The sequence below is a fragment of the Pelodiscus sinensis genome, chromosome 11 (assembly GCF_052426305.1).
Source record: "Pelodiscus sinensis isolate ZL-2025 chromosome 11, ASM5242630v1, whole genome shotgun sequence".
NCBI classification, from domain to species: Eukaryota; Metazoa; Chordata; order Testudines; family Trionychidae; genus Pelodiscus; species Pelodiscus sinensis.
This window is the reverse complement of record NC_143062.1, coordinates 4,231,279-4,249,401: the sequence shown is the minus strand read 5'-3', so window position 1 is coordinate 4,249,401 and position 18,123 is coordinate 4,231,279. Positions and strand designations below refer to the sequence as shown.

Genomic DNA, 18,123 nt, shown 5'->3' with positions numbered 1-18,123 from the left:
CAGAAGATGTGTATATCATAGAATCATAGGGCTGCAAGAGACCTCAGGAGGTCATCCAGTCCAGCTCCTTGGCCAAAGCAGGTCCAACCCCAACTAAATCATCCCAGCCAGGGCTTTGTCAAGCGGGGACTTAATGTCTAGGGACAGAGATTTCACCACCTCCCTAGGTAGCCCATTCCAGTACTTCACCAACCTCCTAGTGAAAGTTTTTCCTAATATCTAACCTAGACCTCCCCTACTGTAACTTGAGACCATTGCTCCTTGTTCTGCCATCCTTCACGGCTGAGAACAGCCTCTCTCCATCCTCTCTGGAATCTCCCTTCAGGAAGTGGAAGGCTGCTATCAAATCTCCCCTCACTCTTCGCTTCTGCAGACTAAAGAAGCCCAGCAGATCACTCAGCCTCTCCTCATAGGTCCAGTGCTCCAGCAATCATTTTGGTTGCCTTCCCTCCCCAATGCATCCATATCCTTTCTGTAGTAGGGGGCAGAATTGGATGCAATATTCCCGATGTGGCCTCACTAGTGCTGAGTAAAAGGGAATACTCACTTCTCTAGATCTGCTGGCAATGCTCCTCCTAATGCACCCTAATATGCAATTAACCTTCTTAGCTACAGGGGCACACTATTGACTCTCATCCAGCTTCTCATCCACTAATCCCCAGGTGCTTTTCTGCTGAACCGTATCTAGCTAGTTGGTCCCCAGCCTGTAACAATGCTTTAGATTCTTCCGTCCCAAGTACAGGACTCTGCACTTGTTGCTTTTTGGAACCTCAACAGATTTCTTTTGGCTCAATCCTCTAATCTTTCTGGGTCACTCTGGACCATATCCCTGTCCTCCAACATATGCACCTCTCCTCCTAGCTTAGTGTCATCCACAAACTTGCAATCCATCCCCTCATTCAGGTCATTAATGAAGATGTCAGAACCGAACCTTGGGGCACTCCACTTTAAACCAACCACCAACCAGACATCAAGCCATTGATTGCTACCTGCTGGGCCTGACAACGTAGCCAGCTTTCTATCCATCTTACAGTCCATTTATCCAATCCATATTTCCTTAACTTGCTGGCAAGAATATTGTGGGAGACTGTATCAAAAGCTTTGCTAAAATCAAGGTAGGTCACATCCACTGATTTCCTCATGTCCGCAGAGCCCGTTACCTCATCATAGAAGCTAATCAGATTGGTCAGGCACGACTTGCCCTTGGTGATTCCATGTTGACTATTCCTGATCACATTTCCCTCTTCCAAGTGCTTCAGAATAGATTCCTTGAGGATCCCTTCCTTGATTTTTCCAGGAACTTCGGTAAGGCAGACTTGCCTGTAGTTCCTTAGATTGTCCTTCTTCCTTTTTTTAAAGATGGGTACTACATTTGCCTCTTTCCAGTCATCTGGCATCTCTTCCGATCTCCAGGAGTTTTCAAAGATAATGGCCAGAGGCTCTGCAATAACATTTTCCAACTCCCTCAGTACCCTCGAATACATATTGAAGATATGAGTGTTATACGATGCAACTGGTAAGAATTTAATACAGCTCATGGTCCGCTTTGAGATTTGAGCTAAAATGGCTTTACGTTTGATTTACCTATGACAGAGAGGAAGTTTCTTGGAGACTTTCTGAGGACTGTTGTCCTGTCCAATAAAAGGCCAACATTCTCATCACATTGAGCATATGAAGGATAGATTCCCCATTATCCTGATGAGGTTTTGGACAAAAGACTGAAATGTGAATAAGGTGCTTCATGTGAAATGAAGAAGTTATTGAGAGTAAACTTCAGATGTAGTTTAATCATGAACTTGTTAGGGAAGAACACAGTGAAAGGGGAATGAACCATAAAAGATGTTATTTCCTCTCTCTTCTTTACAGAAGAGATGATGAGGAATGACATCTTCATGGAAAGGTGAGTTAATTAACAAGTGGTCATAGGTTCAAATGATGGCAGTCTCAACCCTTTTAGCACTAAGTTGAAATCCCATTAAGAAGTGTGAAATCTAGGTTGTGGGAAGAGGCTTACTATGCCCTTGAGAAATCTCTTTATAGTCATATGGGAGAAGACTGAGTAACCTTCTACATGATGGTAAAAGGTCACAACTGCAGCTAAATGAATAGACAGTCTGGGTTTCTTGAAAGCCAACAGGTACTCCAGGACTAGTAGTAGGTGGCAGCATTAGGCAGTTATCCTTCAGGTTGGCACCAGATCTGGAATCTCTTCCATTTTTTGTAGACAAGTAAGATGACTTGTTCCTTTCTGACTATGTAATAGCACTCCTGTGCCTACTCAGAACAAGATACCTTTGTGTGCTGGACCTCTGAGTTGCAGAAGACACAGGCTAGAATGGAGAGTGAACCTCTTCTGTAACATAAGATGGGGAGTGACTGGAAGGCTATATGTGTTCAAAGCAACGTTATTTCGTAATACAAAGAGTGTATCTATACTGCAAGCCATTATTTCGAAATAATGTCTAGCTGGAAGACTTCTTACTGACTCCTGTAACCCTCATTTTATGAGTAAGGGAAGTCGAAGGAAGAATGCTCTTCCTTCGACTTCCTGCTGTGTAGACAGCACCAAAAGCTGAATTAAACTATTTCAAATTTAGCTATGCAACTGACATAGCTCAAGTTGCATAGCTTAATTCAAGTTTTGCCCTACTATATAGACGTACCTGAAATGTCATCCATGGACATAATGTCAGTTGTTACAGGTAAGGGTGTCATATCTGTCTGGGCTATGTGGGAGTAAGGATGTTAAATACTGAGTAATTTACTAGTCGAGTAGTCGATGGAATTTCCATCGACTAGTTGATAGGCACTTCCACAGTCTATTAAAAACGGGGCAAATTTTCTCATGCAGCTAGCACAAGCGTAAGACTCGCATTAGGCAATGAGCATAAAAACAATCATTTATGGTTATACAATTATTAACTGCATGCACAACTTTACTCATATTGTGTACACCCAACTGTATATATTTAACGTATACAATCACAAAACCAAACTTCTTGAAAATCTGGTCCATGAAATAAACTCAGTGAAGGGAAAATGCCAAACAGACAAAAGTAAAAGCAGTCTTAATAAAATTGTACATTGAAGGATTTTTTAAAATTTGTCTTTTCCCCCAGTTATAATGTTTTGCATCTATTTTTCACTTGATTTGGACAATGAAAATTAATCATTTATAACCAACTGCTAATCAGTTTTCTTGTTTAGTGTTCACTGATGATGATGCAACATTTGAGCTGTAAAATATACTTTGAATATTTTTCCTTTGAAAATATTTTCAATCTAATTTTTGTTTGGACTATGGGGAAAAATGCTATTCATCTTATTTTAAAAACTAACAAATAAAAATTGCCCTACATGAGGCCTAAATTGATTTGACAGTTGCAAATAAGATAGTCTTTTAGGCAGGGGGCAGCGAATATAGGCCTCCAGATATCTACCCAACCATACTCTTAGCCCGGCAGAGGAACTGTCGGACTTCCTTCTGCCCCACCACCTCTACAAGTATTATAGGCAATTTTATGCACTGTATAGTACAGCTCATGTAAAACGGATTTTTTTCCCCATCCACATCCAAATTCCATTTGCAGACACGTGTTTCCTTTTTCTGAGATCATAAAGTGACTATGCTAATTAAAACTCAGTGGGTGAAAATTCATTTAGATTAGTGTCTTTAGCATCAGGATATGCTTTGTTTCTTTACACAAACTCCATTGCTAGTGACTAAATATATTTTTCAGGAATAAAACTATTGCATAGAATGTTAGATTGAAGCTAGTAAGGCAAGTCTATTCTAGTATATTTAACATAAGATGTAGCTGTGAGATTTAGATTCTATTCCCAGTTCTGCCCTGGACTTGCTATGTGCTCACTGAAAAGTTATGACTTTACTGTGCCTCCATTTCCCCAGCTACCAAACAAAAATATATACGCACACATCTACAGACCAAAATACTAACAGTGCCGAGTGTTATTACAGAGTTATCTTCATCTGGACAGCTGCCATTTTATAGTATCAACATTAAAAAAATACAAAACTAAACTAGTGTTCAGTACCTACCATGCCATTTGCCTTTGTAAACAGTCCCAAAGGAACCTGACCCTATTCTGGTAGAAAGCATAACTTCACTTGCTTCTATTTCCCAATAATAACTTGAATCCCTCTGTCCACGAGGTCTCTGGAACACAAATACATATTTAACATACAAGTATGTCAACCATTTTGGACAGCTGTCCTAAGTGTAACATGGCTAGCTACCTGGATAATATGTTTCAAGGATTGTACCTAAAAACATTCAAATGATTGATATTCTCTTAAAAAGATGAACTTCAGAATTGCTATACTTTGGGTCAGTGTTTCTACAAGTGCTCCTTGAAACCACTTCGAGAAACACACTAACTGGCCGCCCTTGTTTGTTTATTTACTGGCACAGCGGCCACGGAACCTTGGCCGCAGCGCCAGTAAATAAACAAATCACGGCGGCCAGTTAGTGTGTTTCTCGAAGTGGTTTTGCAGAGCACTTTCAGAAACACTGCTCTGGGTGATCTTTGACTATAATAAAAGTCAAGTGTTAATATGTTATCTTGTATTCTCAACACATACAAGTTTGTTCCTCCATTTTCTTTTCAGGACCTATTTCAGGATTCAGTGATTTTCTTACAACAGCCGATAATCTCAACACCAAAGTCAGGTAGACAACGTTTTCATAGATGATTTTAGATGTTTATGGTATCAGCTGTTGCAGGAGAAAAGCAAACCTGTGATATCAGATCTTCAAAGTCAACTGAGCATGGATTTTTTTTTAAATTAATGAAATGTAATGTTTAAAAACCCTATCAATTTCTTAAAAATTAAGAGAGCAATTACAGATTAAAAATACTCCTGAATAATGTGTAAATGTTTATTAAGTGTATTTCAAAGGGACTACCAAATTCATGGTCCATTTTGGTCAAAATCACAGTCACGGGATTTTAAAAATAATAAATGTCATTATTTCAGATACTTAAATCTGAAATTTCACAGTGTTGTAAAAGTAGGGGTCCTAACCCAATACTGATGGCAGCAGTGCAGTGGAAAGGGTGGCACGGTATGGTACTGCCTCCTTTACTTTTCTGCTCAGCTGGTGGGGCAATGCCTTCAGAGCTGTGCACCTGGCCAACAGCCACTGCGCTACAGTTACCCAGCTCTGAAGGGTTGCAAAACCGTGAAACCCCCCCCCCCCCATAACCCTTTTTTGGGGAAGAAGCCGCATTTTGAGAAATGCTGGACTTTCCCTTTAAACCACATTATAGGGTAAAAATACACAAGAGACCAGATTTCACAAAGAGGGAACAAAAACACTTCCCAAGAGCAGGGCATGAGAAGAGAGCGTTACTCACCTTGTGCAGTAACGGTGGTTCTCCAAGATGTGTGTCCCCATGGGTGTTCTACTTTGGGTGTTGGTGCGGTCTTGCGCAAGCAACTGGAAATTTTTCTAGCAGTGTCCGCCACGCCGTGCATATACTGAAGCACCCCCTCGTGCCATTAGTGTCTGTTAGGCGTGTGCGGGGCATGGCCCCTCTGTTCCTTCTCTACCCATGCTAATAGAGCACGGGGCATCAAAGCAGGGAAAGGAGGAAGGGTAGTGGAGCACCCATTGGGACACATCTCGAAGAACCACCGTTACTGCACAAGGTGAGTAACTCTCTCTTCTTCTTCAAGTAGTCTCCCTGGGGGTGCTCTATTTTGGGTGACTATAAAGCAGTAGTCAGCTTGAGGAGGCGGGTTTGGAGCCATGTCGTTATCACCAAGGACAATGCTGCTTGTCCCACAGCGATGGATGAAGCAATGAAGGAAGCCAGAGCAGAATGTTGTGCAAATGTGTGGTCTGATGACCAAGTGGCTGCGTTGCAAATGTCCTGGAGAGGTACATTCTTGAGGAAGGCAGTTGTAGAGGACATGGCCCTAGTGGAATCGGCAGTGATAGTGCCAGGTGGTTCTTTGTTGTGGATGGTGTAGCATTTGTGGATGCATGAGAGATCCACTTGGAGATCATCTGATAAGAGATAGTCTCTGTCCTTTGGATCATAGAATCATAGAATAATAGGACTGGAAGGGACCTCAAGAGGTCATCGAGTCCAGCCCCCTGCCCTCAAGGCAGGACCAAGCTCCACCTACACCATCCCTGACAGATGTCTATCCATGAAGGATAAGAAGAGTCGAGTAGATATTCGCCAGGCTCTCGTAAAATCAATGTAGAATGCGAGTCCTCTACGGACGTTAAGGGTGTGCTGTTTATTAATATATGTTTTACTCTTTCTGAGCTGGGGTTTTAAGCATCCTGGAGCCATGAAGGAGCTAGGCGTGGAGGTGGAGTTTGTGCGGTTCAGGATGGAGAATTGCGCCGTGATTCTGCGAGAGAAGATTGTGTTGAAGTGGAAAAGCGTATGGATCCATTACTGTCATTCTATGGAGGTAAGGATACCATGTCTGTCTCGATCACGCTGGTGCGATGAGAATCACGCAAGCTCGTTCTACTCTGAATTTGATTATGACCCTGTGAAGCATGGGCGGGGTGGGTACACGTAGAGGAGCAGTGCGTCCCATTTGATGAAGAAAGCATCCCCAAGGAAGTACTTCCCTAAGGCTGTTCTGGGGCAGTAAAGGTGGCATTTGCAATTGTTCCTGGTCATGAAGAGGTCTGTGTTTGGCTGACCCCATTGGCAGAACATGTAATTGAGGGCTTGTGTGCCTATCTCCGATTCATGCCAGTCATAGAACTTGTGGCTGAGGGCATCTGCTGTATTTAGCACCCTTAGGAGGTAAGTGGCATCGGGGTAATCTGGTGTGCAAGGCACCAATTTCATAGTTTGAGAGCTTCCGTACATGGGGAAAGGGATCGTGCACCGCCTTGCCAATTGATATAATACGTGCAAGTGGTGTTGTCTGCCATAATGTTGATAGTCTTGAGCACTATGTGGTGTAGGAAATGCTGGCATGCATACCGCACCGCTCCCCGTTCTAAAAGGTTAATATGGAGCATTTGCTCTGTAAAGGACCATTTGCATTGAGCCGTGAGGGTTCCTAGATGGGCACCCCATCCCATGAGTGATGCATTGGTTATCATGGTAAGTGTAGGGATCAGATGATGGAATGGAACTCCAGTTAAGACGTTGTGTGGATTCATCCACCAGTGCAAGGAACTGAGGACCCATAGGGGTATAGTAACTGACTTGGAGAGCGGGTCTCTGGACAGGGTGTAAAGTGTGGTGAGCCAAGACTGAAGGCATCTTATGTGGAGCCTCACCAGCATGACAACGTAGGTTGTGGCAGGCATGTGGCCCAAGATATTTAGGCATTCTGTCATGGTAAGGGTTGCCCGTGCTATTGCTATGAGGTTGTATATGGTGTCAAATCTGTACGTGGATAGAGTTGCTTTAGCTTTGACAGTATCGATAAGCGTTGGAGTTTATAGGAGCACATGAGTGGGATGGAGCGTGGATTTCTTGTAGTTTATATGGAAGCTAAGGTGGAGCAGGAAGTTCGTGGTAGTCTTGATCACGTCCCTTGTCTCTTGAAAGGATGTGCCTTTTATGAGACAGGTGTCTAAGTATGGAAATATTATATTATGACTCCCTGACAATGCAGGCGTGCCACTACGACTGCTAGTTTTGGAAAATGCTCTGGGAGCTGCTGAAAAACCAAAAGGGAGCACTTGATATTGGTAATGGTGATGGCCAACCATGAATTGCAAAAAACACCTGTGGGCAGGATGGATTGTTATGTGGAAATATGCATCTTGAAGGTCGAGAGCTGAAAGCCAATCTCCTTGATCTAATGCTGGAATTATTGTTGCTAGGATCACCATCTTGAATCCTTGATAAGTGACGTATTTATTGAGCTTCCTTAAATCCAGAATGGGCCTCCATCCTCCATTCTTTTTCTATGTTAGAAAATAAGTTGAGTAGAACTCTCAGCCATGGAATGTTGTTAGTATCAGTTCTATGGCGCCTAATCGAGGCAGTGAAGCACCTCTTCCTCGAGGAGGGTCTTGTGAGAGGGGCCCCTGAAGAGGAACGGAGTGGGACAATGGGTAGGGGGACGAGAAATTAACGGGATGGAGTAACCATGGCAGATGAGCTCTAGGACCCATTTGTCTGATGTTATTTGAGCCCACTGTTGAAAAAAGGGGTGGAGGTGGTGGTTGAATTGTGGATAATTGGTCGATGGTGTGACCACAAGGTAAGTATCTCTCCAGCTCCTGACCGAACCTTCAAATTTGCTGCTTGGATGTGGAAGGTTGGGCTGCTACTGTTAGACGTTGTTGCTGGCATTAAAGGCCTATGTCATTGGGGCCTTTGTTTCTGTCAGAAGTCATACCTTGGTTGCTGTCTGTATGGCTCCCTGGAAGCTGGCATAGCTGGCTCTCTTAAATGAGGGGGGTGTACATCGCCAGGGTCCTTAGGGAGGTATGGGAGTCCTTCATCAAATGAAGCACTTCTTAGGTTTTTGCAGCAAAAGAGATTGGTTTTAAATGAAGGGTAGATCTTAAACCTTCTGCTGCAAATCCCTCAGGACCCCTGATGCTTGGAGCCAGGATATTCTCCGCATCACGATATGCATGCAGCTGTGTCTCCTACATCCACTGCGGACTGTAGTGTGGTGCGAGAAATTGTATGGCCCTCCTGCATAATGTTGAGGAGGATGGGCCTCGTGTGTTCAGGTAAATATTGCAGAAGCTTCAGTGCTGCTTGTGATGCCATGACCAGCCTGTCCGCAGTGCTGACCTTCAAGGCTATCAGTGTTGAGGATAAGGATCGAGCTGGAGACAGTCTCGTTTTCGAGAGAGATGTGCCAGAAGAGATACAGGGACGTGTTTTGTCCATAACTTTTGGCTCATAAGTTGGCTTTGAGGCAGGTGGTGTGTACTCAGAAGGTGGTAGGAGTGACCTTTTAACTTGTTGGTACGGTCGTGGCGTGCTCTGGCTATCAATTTAGAGCAATAAGGATACTTTTGTGTCTGGTGAGATTCTCTGAGACACTTTATGCATGCAGAGTGTCCATCAGACGGGCATAGCATCCTGACATGACTCTCACCTCTTGAAGCAGGGACATCCTGGCATCAGGCGTGGTGAAAAGTGGCGGGCTGAAGACAACAGATTTTGTTTGTTTGTTTGTTTGTTAGCTATAGGGTCAGATCAGGGGGTCTTAAAACTTGGAAATGTGAGGAAAGTAAGGGGAAATAACAGTTTTTTTTGCCGTTTTTCCTATAGAAATGGCGGAAAGGAGAGAAGCTCCGTCTGCTGCGGAGGACGGTAGGGAAGAAACTGAGGGGCCGCATCGTGCGTGCACCTAACAAACACCAACTGCACGAGGGGGCGCCACAGTGCACGTGTGGTGTGGCGCACACTGCTAGAAAAACCCTTTGCCACCGGTGTGAGGACGCACCAGCACCCAGAATGGAGCACCCATGGGGACACTACTCGAAGAAGAACATCATTATCATTCTCTCACACAAGCCAGGAATACCACGATTAAACCAGTGAAACTGTCAATTTGTCAACAATCACACCACGATGGGCATAAGTTTTCCTGATGAAAGTGCTAGTGATGGGCGGCTGACAGACTTTGCTGGGCCCTGGGCAAGATTTTTTGGGGGGAGCAGGGGGCACTGAGGGACCCAAAAGGAATGTGGCCTCAGTCAGAAAAGGTGGGGCTAGCCTCCCCCAGCCAGCCCTTCAGCGCTGCCTGGCACATGCTGTCTGGGACTCTGGGCCATTTGAAAGGGCTCAGGGCTCCAGCCACAGTAGTAGAGATGTTATCAACTGTGGTTTTTTGTAAATTTGTAACAGCTGAATTTTTTAGCAGTTACACGTTTGCACGTGGTGGGGCTAGGAGGGAGGTGGGAGCCACTGCTTCCTTCACCCCTCCACTGCCTCTGATACAGAGGCAGCAACTCAGGGAAGGGGGGGAGGGCAGATCCACGGAGCCATTATGTGCAGGGAGCGGTCTTGAAAGCTGGCTTCCCACACGTACCATCTCCCCCTCCCTCCTCCCGGTGTTGCTGCCTCTGATACTTATACGACAGCTTTTAAGCTGGCTCCTACCTGGCCCCCACCCTGCGGCAACAGCAAGGGAGGGGTTAGGAGAGGTGGTTCTTCAGGTGCCCATAAGTGCAGGAAGCCAGCTTGAAAGCTGGTTTCCTGTGCGTACCAGCTCCCACAGAGCTGCCTGCCCCCTCCGCTGCTGCCTCTATCTGAGGGGGAGGCTAACATCCCCATGTATAATGGTGGTTGTGGCAGCTAGGAACCGTGGGCCTATGGACAGCGCTATGCATGCAGGAGATCAGGAGATGCTCTGCCACCAACATAGCTACTACTGCTTGTTGACATGGTTTAATTATACGGATGCGAGAGCTCTCTCCAATCAGCAAAGTAATGCAGCTGCAGCAGGTCTGTAGACATAGCCTCAGAATTACAGGGATTTATTTCAGGAACACTTAGGCAAGAAAAATGAAAATCTGAGGCCTAAACTACCAGACCAGGATTTTAAAAGAACACTTGCATTTTGTTCAATTCAATGTTCATAAAAATTTCATTTAACCAGTGATCACGAAAGGAACAAACACTTAACATAACTTTTCAATGAAAGCTATGGCAGTGAGTTTCAAATGAAGATATAAACAACATCAATCTTCAAAATCTATTATCTTTCAAAAATATATGGCCCTTGAATCCATACCACAAACATTTTAAGGTGGGATGTAAAACTCAAGTTACTCAGTGACTTGTTAGGGGCTTTAAAGTACAAGTCTTATCTCTTTTCAACACAAACTATTGGGAATGTTCTGTATGCTCTACCACAAGCTTATGTCCTTCAACAACTGGAATTTTGTCCCAAATTCCCTTTTTCTCCTTCATGATTAGTCTAAAAACAAATACTACAGTACTCACAATTTTGTTTTTTTCTTGTGTGTTGGATCCAGGAGCTCTCTCTCTTTGGGTTGGCGCTGGGGTTTTGGGTTGAGACCAGCCAGTTGGGCTCACATTGTTGGGACTTCCAGACAGAGCTGATGGTGAAGCTTAATTCACAAAAACAATACAGGAAATTAGAAACAAGAGGAAAGTAAACGTAGAGTAAAAGAATGAATTCTAATTATTTTATGTATTAAAACATTACCTGACTCACTGTGAGTTCTAATTGCATCCTAAAAACAGGAGAAAGAAAATAAATTATTTTTTTAAAAATGAACACTTCAGTAAGGTGTCAGAGCGTGGGGGATGGGATAAAAGGAGGTCTGGAAATCAGTCATCAAGAAACGTAGATCACCCATGAAATGGTGCTAAAGAGCTGTGATTCAGGACACCAAATTAGTGGCCTGTATCTTCCAAAAGAGAATGGTTTGAATATTTTAGAAATAATTTAAGGATCCTCCTGTTACCTGTTGAAAACATCTAGTTTTCTCCCTTTTCATCCTGGCCTGCACAATTTATTTACTTAATTTTCATGGGAAAGTTAAATTATATTGCCATACAATGACTCTTGCTGAATAAAAGTCTCCTTGGCAAAGAAAATACTAAGAAGGTTTTTAACTTAACACTGTCCTGCGAAACTTTTATGCATCCCTGAATTTCAGATAGGCACGCATATCTTCCTACCATGGTACAGATTACTATGTGGTCTAGTGAGTGCATTTAGAAATTCATTATTATTTTGGCACAGAGAGATTCCTTATACAAATAAAGGGGAATATTGTTAGACACTCTGAAAGTATATACGCCCACTGTACCATGTGAGACTGCAAAAGAGGAGATTTGTATTCAGACAACAAAATAAATAAATTCTCATGTGATTTACATCTGTGACCAAAATACAACTCTACAAATAGGCTAAAATTAGGTTGTTGCAGTGCACTAGAGTTGGCCTTTCTCTTCCCTTCCCCTCATGCCACACAAACTTTATAGCACTTAATTCTATAGTCATGCACAAAAAGTCAGTTCTAGAAAAAAAAAATTTACAACTTGTTCCCTCTACTAAATCATATCCAAAACTAAGTACGAGAAAAGCAAAACAGCTGAGTAACTACACAAAGCAAAAACATGCACGACAGAAATGTAAAATACGATAAAGAGTTAATGTAAGTCAATTCAAATCTTCCAGCAAACTATCCATAGATGACATTTAGATTTCACGGTGGGGCAGAACACCCTTTGTGAAGGCTTATGAATGACCCATGCTAACTATTAAGGTAAACTCCTCATTTTTAAAGACTCATTTAGAAAAGTATGCGGCCATGGCTAGTATGATAAACTTTGACCCATAACCTGTGTTTGAGAATGTTCTGATTCTACATTCCTGTTGTGCTTCTTCGCGTTAATCTTCAGAAGATTAAAATATGCACAAATTTGAGGCACTCTTGCATTATAGTTCCTGTTCTAGAACAGATACAACAGAAAATTTTAAAAGAATCTGCAGTCAGATTACAGTCCTGGGCTGCTATCACTGGTTCTCAGTCAAATGAGTTGAAAGTCACCTACTTTGAAAAAAGCCATTTCAAAAGAAGTTATATTTTTATATTCACATATACACACAACTGATATCTCGGGGGCAGGGGGGAATCACTTCTTCATATCTATTTTTTGTAATAGTAATTTAGGCTAAAGGGAAAATACTAACCACCGCTGATGCACACATACAGTATAAACCCCTAAAATCTGGTACTCTCTGGTCCGGTAGGACCACAGATACTGCTGGATCAGAGAATCTCAGCTGGCCAGGTTCAGGGGCTGAACTGACAGCGGGGAGCACAGTCCTGTCGGCAGCGGGCTGGTGCAGTGGAGCCCTGCTCGCCCACTTGGGCCACAGGCAGTGGAGCAGGCACCCAGGAGCACGGCCCCGACCAAGTGGGGAATGCAGCCTTCCTTAGGCCAGAGGCAGCCCCAGCCAGGTTTGGCATAGCGGGTAGCGTGAGCACAAATCCGCTGGGGCCAGAGACAGCAGACCTAGCGCTCCCAGAACTGTGAGGAGCACAGGCAGGAACGCAGTACTAGTAGGCCTGGGGGCAGTGGGGCTGGAAGGGAACAGGGCTGCAGCCAGGAGGGAAGCCTTGACCTTCCCTCTGTGATTTGGCACGGCTCAGGTCCTGAGGATGCCAGACCAGGAAGGTCCTACATGTACACCAAAACTATAATTTGTCATTTACACCTAATCTTTATGCAAAGTACAAGCAGTGCAAGGTGGCTTACCTGGCAAGATTATCTGAGTACATGCTACTTATTTCCCTGCCACTATGAAGGGTGTGGGTACTAGTGCATCTCAATCCCACCTATTCTCTGGCTATAACACATAATGGTATACTCTCCAGTGGGCTCCAATTAGGGATGTTAGGGTTTAGATGTTTAAATGATTAACCGATAGGCCTGGGGCTTATTGATTAATTCAAAGTAAACACACTTTCCCCCCTTGCTGCCTCTGTATCACAAGCACTGGCTTTGCCAAGCCGCTTGCTCCCTCCACCCCACGCTGCTGCCTCTGGGGGGGGGTTGAGGTAAGATGCTGGAGCACTCGCTGTCCACAGCAGGGGTGAGCAAAAGGGCCTCCGTGGGCCAGATCTGGCCTGCAGAGGTCCTGCTGCTCCCCCCGTCCCCAGGCCAGTCAGGGCCTGGGAGTTAGGGGAGAACGCGCGAAGTTTCCTCCTGCCCTGCCCCCACCCTGCAAGGACTGAACAGCACTTAGAAGGCTCCTTGCAGGGCGGAGGCAGGAAGTGAGAGACTTCATGTGCTCCCCCTCCCCAGGCCCTCATTGACCCGGGGGCAGCAGGAGGGAACAAGCAAAGTTTCCTCATACCGCCAGATTCATGGATACCTAGAGGGAACTGCCAGCTGTTCCGGCAGTTCTCTTGGGGGGAGGCGGGGGGGGGGGGCGCCAGCTGCGCACGCACGGGTCTGTGGGTGGGGAAGCACGGAAGATGCCACCCCTTCCGCCTGATGCCCTGCCCCTTCTGGGGCGACCCGGGGCCACTTCAAAAATTTCTGAAGTGACCCCCGGTCAAAAATTATTGCCCACCCCTGGTCCACAGGGAGCCTGAGCCCCCTGCGCACAGGAGCTACTGCCACCCTGCGCTGTTGCTTCTGTATCAAAGGCAACCGTGTGGGGCAGCAGGGGGCTCCCCAGGAGCGGGGCCAGGAGCGCACTGGCTGCCAGCCCTACCCACGGGAAACATTTTAGTAACCATGTAACCGCTAAAACCTGCTGCAACTACACAGTTACTAAAATAACGGATCTCTAACATACCTAGCTGCAATACTTTGTCTAATTAGGATTGTTGGACTTTATGTATGAGTGCTGGATGGGTAGTTAGCTGGTGATATATAGATCAGATTAGGTGCTCTGGCGGTACCTTCTGCCTTCAAACTATGATTCCATTAGCACACTATTTAGTTAATCTTGGCTTCCACTTGGCTGTATCACCAGGGTATGTCCATACTATAGTTCACCAAACCAAATTTCAGAAAACTACCAAACAGTACCTTAAAGGATACCTTTTGAGGCAATATTTTAAACATAGTGGGGCCAATGCCTCTGTGGTGCAAAACAGCTCAAGTAATTAGTCTTATAGAAAAGATGAATTTCACTCTCTACAGAATTATCAATTTAACCCATGAAACTATTCTGCCTAGGTATCACTTCCAACTATTGTACTCAAATATTAGAATTGTACCAAAACAAACATTTCATACCAACATCTTTATTAAATCTATTTTAGATTAATCGTTTCACTTAGTCATTACTATGGTTTACAATCTTACAAATCCTGTTAATTGCAAGAAAGCAAAGGCATGAAGAAAAATACCTACTCTTCCCCTCAAACAAAATCGTCTGCACCAGGAACTGGGAGAAGCACTCAGGCTGTTGTTCTAGTACAAAGCAATAAGAAATAAAGAATAGAGGAAGTGTAAAAATAGTTTTCAGTTGCTTAGATAAATGAATAGAAGAACAGAAACCATCAGGAACTTGAGGAAAGAAAAAACAGCTTAATTAATTAGCTCTGTGCAAGGTTATATTTTTCTTTCTATTAAGTATAGTTTTAATCTACAGTGAGCATATTAATGCCCATATCTTGGAAAACTACTTAATTAAAAGCCAGTCTTTTCCATTCAACAGTGTGTGAAACACCTTCCAGAAATATCATCATCTTTGTTTCTGGAAGACTGGATATTTACACTACTTCATGCACAATCCTTTAAGATATTAAAAAGGAGAGAAGGGAGAAAAAGTGGCATCTCCATCATGACAGTATATGAAACACAAAGATAACAGTGTATCCACCATAGCATGTGTACTACACAACTATGAGTGAATGTATATAGATGGCTGTAAAATGTATTTCCTTATTTGTAAAACTGCTCAGAGTAATTTTGTGACATAAATATGATCAGCACTGGGGTTTTGTGAAGAGAGAATGAGACAGTCCCCAAAGAAACCAAAGAAAAAAGAAAAGGCACTTCCCTATAAAGCCCAGCTGGAAAAGAACAGTTACTTACCTGTTCTTCGAGATGTGTTGCTCATGTCCATTCGAATCAGGTGTGCACTGCATGCACCACGTCTCCGGAGCGGTTTCCCTAGTGGTACCCGTAGCACCGGCAGGGCACCCCCTGGAGTGGCACCGCTATGGCAGAGCATAAGTACCCCTGCCAGCGCTACCCCACCTCAGTTCCTTCTTGCTGGACGCTCCAACGAAGGGGAGATAGGGGGGGAAAATCGAATGGACATGAGCAACACATCTCGAAGAACAACAGTTACAGGTAAATAACCGTTCTTTTCTTCTTCGAGTGGTTGCTCATGTTCATTCAAATCAGGTGACTTCCAAGCCAACCCCACCTAACGGAGGAGGGCTCGGAGCACCCAGAAAGAGAAGTCCACGAAACTTGAACAACCCAAACATATTTATTCAAGTAACAGAACACAATGTGGTACAGAGAAAAAACACACACACACACACACACACACACACTTACAACACAGAGCTGAGGACCGCAGAGCCCAACCCTGCGTCCTCCCTGGCCTGCTGTGTCAACGCATAGTGCGCCGTAAAGATATGCACCGACAACCACGTGACTGCCCTGCAGATTTCAGTAAACTGGAACCTGTGCCCCAAAAGCTACAGAGGACGCCTGCGCCCTGGTGGAATGTGCTGTAACCTAGGGCGGGGCCTTCCCAGCCAGGACATAACACTTCCTGACACACCCCACAACCCAACTGGACAACCTCTGGGTCGAGATAGGGAGTCCTTTCATTCTGTCCGCAAAAAGCAACGAACAGTTGTGTGGACTTACAAAAGGGTTTCGTTCTATTGACATAGAAGGCTAATGCCCACCTAGCATCTAGGGAGTGGAGCACTTGCTCCCTAGGAGAGGCACGGGGCTTTGGAAAGAAAACCGGGAGGTAAATTTCTTGAGACAGATGGAACGGTGACACCACCTTAGGGAGAAAAGCCGGGTGAGGAGGGAGCCTCACATTATTCTTCGAGAACACTAGGTAGGGAGGGTTTACAGTTAACGCCCTCAGCTCGGAGAGACCCAGCGAGGGTCGTAAAGGCTACAATGTACGTAAAGGCTACAATGAACACAACCTTCACAGAGAGGTGCTTCAAAGAGTACGTGGCCAGCGGCTCAAAGGGGGTACGACACAAGTCTAGACAACACGAGGTTAAGGTCCCAAGCGGGGAGAGGGGGTCTAACCGAGGGGTTCAACTTATCCAAACCCTTAAGGAACCTTTGGACCACAGGGTCAGAGAATAGAGAGACTCCTGCCGACCCAACATGGAAGGCGGAGAGTGATGCCACATGGACTTTGATAGAAAAGGTAGAGAGCCCACCGGACCAGAGTTCGAAAAGGTAGTCCAGAATGGACAGGACAGGTGCACAGGACGGGTGCACCCTCCTTCTGGACGCTCAAGACGAGAACCGCTGCCACTTGGCTGCATAGGACCTCCTGGTGGATGGCTTCCTGCTACCTAGTAGCACCATCTGCCCCTCCTGGGAACATTCCCTTTCTGGTTGCGTCAGCCACGGATAAACCAAGCCATCAGGTGGAGAGAGCTGAGATTTGGGGGAAACCATGAGCCCCCCCGTCTCAAGGCTGGATCAGGAGATCCCAAACCGGTGGGAGCGTTATAGGCTCCTCGCTGAACATATCCACCAGGATAGGGAACCAGAACTGCCTGGGCCACTGAGGGGCTAATTAGGATGACTGTGGACCTGAAGGTCTTGACCCTGGTGAGAACCCTGGGAATTAGGGGAAAACGGTGGGAATGCATAGAGGATGCCCGCCGGCCACGGCACGGTCATGGCATCTCCCCTGGAGTGGTCCCCCAGCCACAACAGGGAGCAGTAACTCTGGCACTTGGTGTTGTGTGCCAAGGCAAACAGGTCTACTAGGGGACAACCCCACCTGTGGAAGACGTGATGAAGGGCCGAATCCTTGAGGGACCACTCATGGGCTCCGAAGGACCTGCTCAGAGCATCGGCCAGCAAATTTTTGCACCCGGGCAGGTACTCTGCCTGCAAAAATATATCATGCGCTATGCACAGGCCCCACAGCCACAAAGCCTTGCGACAGAGGGGAGGCGACCGGGCTTCCCCCGCCTGTTGATGTAGAACACAGCTGCCATGTTGTCCAGGCGCACCAGGATGGAGTGGCGCGACTGCTTTGTCAGGAAGGTCTCGCAAGCTCTCCTGACTGACCTGAGCTCCCAGACATTTATATGTAGGGTCCACTCTGCAGGGGACCACAAACCCTGGGTCCTGTGACACTCCAGGTGCGCTCCCCAATCCAGGTCTCAAGCGTTTGTGACCAGTGTCACTGAGGAGGGAAGTACGGTAAACGGAACCCCGCTGCACACCACAGCCTCCTGAGTCCACCACTGTAAGGAGGCAATTACCGCTGGAGGCACCGTGAGAACCATGTCCCAGAGACCCCTGGACTGGTTGAACGCCTTTGCTAACCAGGCCTGCAGCGATCTGAGCCTCATTCGAGCATGGCGTACCACATAAGTGCATGCCGCCATGTGTCCCAGCAGTCTCGAGCAGGCTCGGGCAGTCGTAATGGGGAACCGGGTTAACTCGGAGACCAGCTCCACTATG

The 18,123-nt window shown here is 45.6% G+C and overlaps 1 protein-coding gene across 6 annotated transcripts in view; it reads right to left on the bottom strand.

The window, feature by feature from the left end:
* The window catches only part of RAF1 (Raf-1 proto-oncogene, serine/threonine kinase), an 85,427-nt gene that overhangs the window by 19,318 nt on the left and 47,986 nt on the right, over window positions 1-18,123 (bottom strand). For 5 of the 6 annotated variants that reach the window (XM_075939643.2, XM_075939645.2, XM_075939642.2 and 2 more), the window contains exons 9-12: window positions 14,836-14,895; window positions 11,159-11,186; window positions 10,933-11,060; window positions 4,061-4,178 (exon numbers count right to left, since the gene is read on the bottom strand). In XM_075939643.2, the coding sequence (XP_075795758.1) occupies window positions 4,061-4,178; window positions 10,933-11,060; window positions 11,159-11,186; window positions 14,836-14,895 (334 nt within the window). The remainder of the gene's footprint in view (window positions 1-4,060; window positions 4,179-10,932; window positions 11,061-11,158; window positions 11,187-14,835; window positions 14,896-18,123) is intronic. The other variant, XM_075939646.2, reaches the window with a different exon arrangement.